The sequence below is a fragment of the Musa acuminata genome, chromosome BXJ2-5, assembly GCF_036884655.1.
Source record: "Musa acuminata AAA Group cultivar baxijiao chromosome BXJ2-5, Cavendish_Baxijiao_AAA, whole genome shotgun sequence".
NCBI lineage: Eukaryota > Viridiplantae > Streptophyta > Magnoliopsida > Zingiberales > Musaceae > Musa > Musa acuminata.
Window position 1 is genome coordinate 6,621,656 of NC_088342.1, and position 7,649 is coordinate 6,629,304.

Here is a 7,649-nt window from a genome sequence, read left to right on the forward strand (position 1 = left end):
ATCACCGTACATGCTTGCCGCGTTGCGCCTCCATTTCGAAGAGGCCACAACGCTTTTCCTGCCTTTTCTCTTCCCGCCGCCGTCCACCATCACGAGGGACACGCGTCGTCCTCCCCACCTTTTCCACCACCGTTTGCCCAAACCCCACCACAAACCGCAATTGCTAACCATCATAGCGGAGCCCACAAGAACCTTCCGTTCGCAAGAGAGGTACGCCCGCGGGTGTCTTGTAAACGAGGAAGAAAACGTTTCTTTTGTTTTTCTTGCCGGACAATTCCAGAGAGTTTTGTGTACCCGCTAGATTACCAGCCCTCTACTTGGTCTTAGCATCGGGGCCCACCATTTTGAGTGTTCCCGTCGACGACGCACACTATCCCCGTTGCTCGGCAATTCCAGAGTCGTTATCGCCGATCGTCTCGTCTTAGCCGCTGAAACGAAGCCAAAGCGAACCGCTCGTATATAAACCCAGTCTCCCTCGCTGCGTTCCGCTCCAAAATCCCCTGGCTTCCTCTTGCGCTCGCTCACCCCTCCTCCGCGGTATCTACCTTATCGTTTCGCTTTCCCTCGATCGGTCCGTCGCCGCCGCCTCGAGTCCCTGCCCCCCGGCCATGTCGAGACGCGTGCTGGTCACGGGCGGCGCGGGCTACATCGGGAGCCACACCGTGCTGCAGCTCCTCCTCGAGGGGTTCACCGTCGTCATGGTGGATAACCTCGACAACTCCTCCGAGGTCGCCGTCCAGCGCGTCGCTGAACTCGCCGGCGACCACGGCAAAAACTTGAGCGTTTATCAGGTAATCACCGTGTGGTTTGGACCGTGGAGATTGCATTTTGGGTTTTGCGGTTCTGGTGGATGTGGTTGGTTCGCTGATACCTCTCATTTAATGGTCGATTTTAGATATGTTGGGGTTTCCTGTTTGCGAAGATTTGGCTTTCCGTTCTCTCCCTCAAAGCCAGAGCAGAATCGAGCTTTTAGTTCCTGATTATGCATTTGGTTTTCTTCGTTTCGATCACGGAGACATCACGACTACTGTTAGATTGCTCATCCTAAGGGGATGTGGTTTGATTTGTTACAAAAAATCTTAAAATAAAGGAAAATTCGCCTGACTTGCACAAATTAATGTGTCGATTTGTACACGTAGGGTTCTTGTGTGCCGCTTGTTTTTGTAGGCGTGTAAGATATGATTTGGTGAGAAATATGTCAAATAGAAAATCACAGAATTAGGGACGCAATACAAAATTTTGCTTTCGAGGCAGAGGGAGAGGAAAACAAAGTGACAACAACAGTATCTAGAGTTTGATCATCTTTATCTTGAGGGCGTTCTTTATCATCTTCATTAAAAGAACACATTCCTCGGAAAGGTTTTACTCTTTGAGTTGTTTATGGCGTCCCTGATGGGGGTGCGCCAAGAGAGGCAAATCTGTTTACGCATATCTTCTTTGCTTCCAGCCTTGGATACTCGCTCTTTGTTCAGCAGATATAATTGTTTGGTTTGGTGCTGTCTTGTAGGGGGAAGATGAGATGGGTTGTTTGCTACCATATTTACCAATTATTCTTATTTTCAGTTGTTCACAGAAATTGTATTGTTTGTAGTTGCAGAATTATTCAACTCGACCTTACCTGCATATGTACTTCCACCTTGCTTTGAATGACCTTAAGCTGTGGATATAATCTGCACTGACAGCATGGAATAAATCCTTGTAATACTTGCACATGTTATTTTATCTCGAAGAATCTGATGAAACAGTTAGCTTCTATTTTATTTGTTGCTGTACTGTTTGACTGTTAGTTTTGACCATTTATTTTCAGTTGTTTATTTAAATAAACTCCTGGTCCATAGGTAACATTCCATGGAAAATGAAATATTGATATTTTTAGAAATCATAATTTCTGGTCTCAACCATCAAGAAGATTATATCAAGATAGCCTTGACTTGTGAAGGTGTTCTTCTTTGATGTCGTATATTATATAAATAATCTTGTTGTTGTCTTGGCTTTGATAATACTTTATAATGAGTGCAAAACCGCTAAATATGTTTCTCCATGGATTATATTTTAATGTATGCTGTGCTTTTGCAGATTGATATTCAGGATAGAGAAGCATTAGAAACAGTTTTTGCTTCAACAATGTAAGTTCTTTCCTTGCAGAATATACTTAGCTGTTTTGGTTGCCTTTACATTGGATAGGTGCCTCAGTTATTTAGTTATCGGTGATGTTGGATTATTCATGTGATTGATTCTGTAAATTCAAGAATGCATATATTTAGTAACATTTTGATTGGATTCATGAAGGTGAGCTGTGATGAGTAATAATAGGTTTTGGGCCATGTTTGACAACTGATAATTTGTAAATTGGCAGTAGCATTTGTAATTATTTTACAAATTATTTGTTTAACAAAAAATTTGGAGTAATAAGCTTTCTGTGGTGTTTTTTTTCATGTATCTTTTTATATGCCTCACATTTGCACACCTAGAGCCTTTTAGTTAATTGTGATTGAAGAGCACAATTTTGGGTGAGCAAAGCAGATAATTGAGCTATCTTTATTGCAGAAGTGGAATGTTTGGGTCTTCCCATGGAAAATACTGAAATTCCAATGTTATTTGATATGTCGCTTTGACAAGATATGCTATAAGTTGGGGCTAACATACTTAAAGAATTAATTTTTAAATCAAGTTTGTCTTTGCTATGGCTGTATAAAGCTCTCCATGCCCCTTTTCACCACCTGTTTTTCTTATAAGCTTAATAACATGGGTTTAAGTAACTAGAATTAATTCTAAGTCAAGTTTGTCTTTGCTATGGCTGTATATAGCTCTCCTTGCCCCTTCTCACCCCCTGTTTTTCTTATAAGCTTAATAACATTGGTTTAAATAACTACCAATCTAATGATTAGGAATTGAGAAAAAAAGAATTAACAGTTTAAAACATCAACTGGAGATGGATATGGGCATCGTGTTAGACTTACAGTCATGGAGTCTTCCTTTTTATATTTCTTTTCATTTCTTTAACGTGAATATTTGTGGAGTGCTTTCTGTAATTTTCTAATTTGTTCGTGTATGCTTTATAAATTGAAATATGGTTTTATCTGCAGGTTTGATGCTGTTATACACTTTGCTGGTCTAAAGGCTGTAGGTGAAAGTGTTCATAAACCTTTGCTTTATTACAAAAATAACATCATTGGTACAATTACTCTTTTGGAAGTAATGGCGTCACATGGGTGCAAAAAGGTATTGTCTGAAATTTAAACAATATTATTTACCAGCCAAGATTTTGGTTTTTAAAAGACAGTAAAACTGTCTCATGCTGAATGGTTATTCGCATAGATCTTTCATGCTTGGCTATATTAGCAAGACAACTTCCTATAAGGCCAGATATGTAACTCAATGGTCAAACCTCTAGAAATGATTATCTTACAGAAAAGGAAGAGGTCCTATGCTGTTCCAATAAATGCATTCTTGCAGAGGCAAAAGGAGACATGCTTGTACATGCTGAATGTACATTTGCATCTTTATAATTTTTTTCGTGATAGAAGTTACCCTTATGAAATTCTTGTGAATCTTTTGGATTATGTTCTCCTCTTAGCATTCGTATTGCAATTATCCTTATTTGTTTTTAAGTTGGCCACATGCACAAGGTGTGGCTCTGCCTTGTTTTTTTTTTTTTTTGCTATAAACATTTATCACTGGTTAGTGGAGAGGAAAAGGATGGTATTCTTATAGCATCTTTCTCGAGTATCTAAGAATCTTAGCATTAAAAAGATCAGTTGTTGATATCATGGTTTAGATTCTTACCATACCCTGGCTGTACCATCTGCTATGTACTGGTCTACCAGTATTAGTTGCACCAGTACCATTGTGTACTAACGAAATAATGACGTTAAACATTTTCTTATATGTTTGAGGTGTACTAACTGATCTCGGTACCATGCTGGGCAGTACCTACCAGTCCAAATGGATCTTGGTACCAGCATTGAGTATAAACCATAGTTTATGTATAAGGTTACGTCTTAATATAAATTCTGTAGCCTGGATGTATATGTATCTTACAACTGGAAGCATTTGGATGACTTGTATTTTAAACATTTCAGCTGGTGTTCTCATCGTCTGCTACTGTTTACGGATGGCCTAAGGAGTTGCCCTGTACAGAAGAATCTCCTTTATGTGCAATGAATCCCTATGGCCGAACAAAGGTTTCCTCTTTTTTCTTTGCCTGGATTTTTTTTAAAATTTCTTTTGGCCCTATTGCTGTGATCTAATTTTTTTTATGTAAATAATTGCAGCTTATGATTGAAGATATATGCCGTGATATCCATCATGCAGATGATGAATGGAAGATAATGTTATTAAGATATTTCAATCCTGTTGGAGCTCATCCAAGTGGACGTATTGGTGAAGATCCTCGTGGAATTCCCAATAATCTCATGCCCGTTGTCCAGCAAGTTGCTGTTGGGAGGAGACCCGCATTAACAGTGTTTGGAAATGACTATTCAACCAAGGATGGCACAGGGGTAATAAACTAATTTAGAAATGTCATTATTTTTCACTTGATTTTTGATCTTTTTGTGTCAACTTGTTCATCTACATGTAGAAATTTTGTCGTACATCGGTATAGTGAAAACTTGATCTAACGGCATCATTTCTCTTGCTTTATACGGCTTATGGTGCACACTGCATTTCACACTTAACTGTTGCAACCTTTTAAGCTTTCATTATTAAGGTTTTAATTCTTAATTCTTAGTCCACTCAGTTTTAGCAACCTGTCAGATTGGTACATGCCAATATGTCGAGCAGCATACCAAAATATATTGCTTGGTATTACCAAAAAATAATAATAATAATTAAGTGCTAACATGTACCTGCCTGGTACTAATCCAATCAAGAACTGGTAAATAATGCTTGGATCATACTGGTCTAACCAATATTTGATTCCCTGTTTCCCTCTCTGTATTATTGATGTACTATAGCTACTGCTTTTGTTGGATGTGTCACAACTAAATACCTTAACTATTAGAGTATTAGTATTATCATGATAGATGTACAAACTGCATTAGGTTCATGGGCAAAAGGCTTCTATCATCTAAGTGCTTCTTATCACAGTTTTTCTTCTTATAGACATGTTTAGATGACTGCAGGTAAGGGACTACATCCATGTTGTTGATTTAGCAGATGGGCATATTGCGGCCCTGCAGAAGCTCTTTGATGACCCCAGCGTAGGTGTGTATGCAACACACTGAATGTTTGTAGCAAGAGTATCTCTTGATTTATCTGTTGGCAGAAATAGTATTTGCACGTTTCTTGATTACAACAATCTGGATCCACTAAATTTGCTTATGATTACTGTTTACACTTTCATTATATACACTACATGTACTAAAGTCATTCAGTGTAGTTAAATTTTTTTTTAAAAAAGTAACTTGTTAGGAAGTAAAGTTTACACCAACTTTTCCTGACACTAATTCTTGAACTTCTAAATCTAAGCAATTAGCCATGTGTATGGCCACACTTTGGTTTGATAGGAAGCTAGGATTGCCCTAGGATGAAACACTACTTAGTGAGTTTTGATGATAAAATTAGACATTGTTTGGGAAAAATAAAAACTAACTTTGTTAATGATCTGTCCATGTTTTGATTGAGGATTAAAAATCTCAGTCTGATACTGATATTGCTTTTAGGCCAGAGTAGAAAGAGTTTGAAGTATTATAGATAAAATACAGGCAAAAGATAACATCTTCAACTGAGGTGTTTGATTAAGGAAAAGACTTTTGTGTTAACAAGTTGTCTTTATACTTTGTCATTGATGTCTAATCATCAGATTTTTCAAACCAGATGACATCACCATTTGGCTTTATTAGAGTGTAACTCATGTATTGGATCCTACTAGCTAGTCACGATCTTGCTCTCTGTGATCTTACTATGTTATGCAAGCTGCAGGTTGTGAAGTTTATAATCTAGGGACTGGAAAGGGAACATCAGTGCTGGAAATGGTGGCAGCTTTTGAGAAGGCATCTGGAAAGGTACACTCGACACATGATCTTTTGAAAAATGATTGAATACTAATTAGCTTTTTAAACTTTTTTGTTTTGAGGCAGAGACACTGTTAACGGGTAAAAGTTTGTAGTTCAGAGATCAATCATGTTCAGTGTCAGCATAATCTGATATCAAGTTGTATATCATGAATTTCTCAAGAAAACTAAATGATGATTAGCTATTCAAATTTATGCTCTTAAGGGAAATGCATCATTTTTATCTATGACTGGCTGAAGGGTTCCAGATCGGAGACCAACCTAGCTACATGGAGTTTGTTGTGCATTTTGTCTCTTCTATAGTTGCTGATACAAGATTTTGTGTTTTTCTTTTCAGAAAATTCCTTTGATCATGGCTGGAAGGCGACCTGGTGATGCTGAAATTCTTTACGCATCCACCGCCAAAGCAGAAAAGGAACTCAATTGGAAGTATATATTCTATGCTTTTAGTTCATGCAATTCTGGTTTATGTTGTTTAGTTTCTTGTCTTAGTGTTGGAACTATTGCTACTGCAGAGCGAAGCATGGCATCGAAGAGATGTGCCATGATCAATGGAACTGGGCTAGCAAGAACCCCTGGGGATACGGATCGCCTGACCCTGCTAACCGAGGAAGCTCTATTCTGTGATAACAGCACTTCGTCGACACATTTAGGGATATCACTAATTGTGAGACTACATGTAAATGTGGCATTAGGTCAAGCCATACGTCCCTCATCTGATGGTTTCATGAATAAATAAGCTTCTATTATGACACAGGCATCGTAGTCAAAAGGCAATCTTTGCATTTTCTTCAAATAGGTTTATTCTCTGCCAAATTCATAGACCTCAGGTGAATGTTTATAACATGTCTAACAGTGATATGTTCAGAAACTGGGGACAGATGATGGTATATGAAGCATTTCAGAAATTGGTGCTCATCAAGTCTTTTCTCCTTCGTCCCATTTCTTCTGTAGTTCTGGCTTTCTTATTTGTCATTGATGACATGAGAGCTTGCTAAGCTGATGAGTGTTTCCTTTGAAGCGGTAGTTTGGCATTTCAACACCATCCATGCTATATCAGGAATGAAGACTCATTGGGTGTTCGGGATGCTTTGTATTCAGATGTGACATCCTTTTAACTCATCCTGGACCATCCGGTCCATATCAAACGGCTTATGCTGACCATGTAGCCCTCGTTAGATAAAGAGACGGTCGATGATGGTGGCGCACGAATCATAAAGTATGCAAGAAGCCACCCCTTAATCCGATGGTCAAGATCGTCCTGTTGTGGTGAATGAAGCACATCCCATCGGGAATTCCTGTGAATTCAAGATGGACAGTCCGATGCAGATGCAAATCCAATGTAGACGTAATCATCATGAAATTTTAAGACATTGTTCAAGCTGACACTAATATTGAAGTATTGGGGAAGCTAACCGCTTCATTTGACAATTGGGATCGGACTATCTCGGGTAGCATAACAATCTCGATGCTGAATGTTAGGCTGAATAATGATTCTCCCAAGTCGGTCTTGGGTATTGTTTAGAAGGCCTATAAGATATTTGATAACTCATCCACCTAATTACCCTTCGCTTCGATGATCCTCTTCTTTAATCCTTCGAGGATGACTTAATTAGTGATCTTATTAAAGTC

General features: G+C 38.7%; 1 protein-coding gene across 1 annotated transcript; it reads left to right on the top strand.

Annotated features, from left to right (window-relative positions):
* The first annotated feature begins 321 nt into the window (after nucleotides 1-321).
* Nucleotides 322-6,935, top strand: LOC103984746 (UDP-glucose 4-epimerase GEPI48). The gene is made up of 9 exons (XM_009402307.3): nucleotides 322-791; nucleotides 2,077-2,126; nucleotides 3,087-3,222; nucleotides 4,083-4,184; nucleotides 4,275-4,502; nucleotides 5,127-5,208; nucleotides 5,926-6,008; nucleotides 6,355-6,446; nucleotides 6,533-6,935. The coding sequence occupies exons 1-9, from the start codon at nucleotides 609-611 to the stop codon at nucleotides 6,642-6,644; spliced, it is 1,068 nt and encodes a 355-aa protein (XP_009400582.2). The 5' UTR covers nucleotides 322-608; the 3' UTR covers nucleotides 6,645-6,935.
* Nucleotides 6,936-7,649: the final 714 nt, after the last annotated feature.

What these genes read in the sequence shown, in the direction of transcription:
- LOC103984746 (XM_009402307.3), top strand. Translation starts at nt 609, where the DNA reads ATGTCGAGACGCGTGCTGGTCACGGGCGGCGCGGGCTACATCGGGAGC. An exon ending in CAACCAAGGATGGCACAGGG is followed by an intron (nt 4,503 to 5,126) that starts GTAATAAACTAA and finishes AGATGACTGCAG; the next exon opens with GTAAGGGACTACATCCATGT. An exon ending in CTTTGATGACCCCAGCGTAG is followed by an intron (nt 5,209 to 5,925) that starts GTGTGTATGCAA and finishes TGCAAGCTGCAG; the next exon opens with GTTGTGAAGTTTATAATCTA.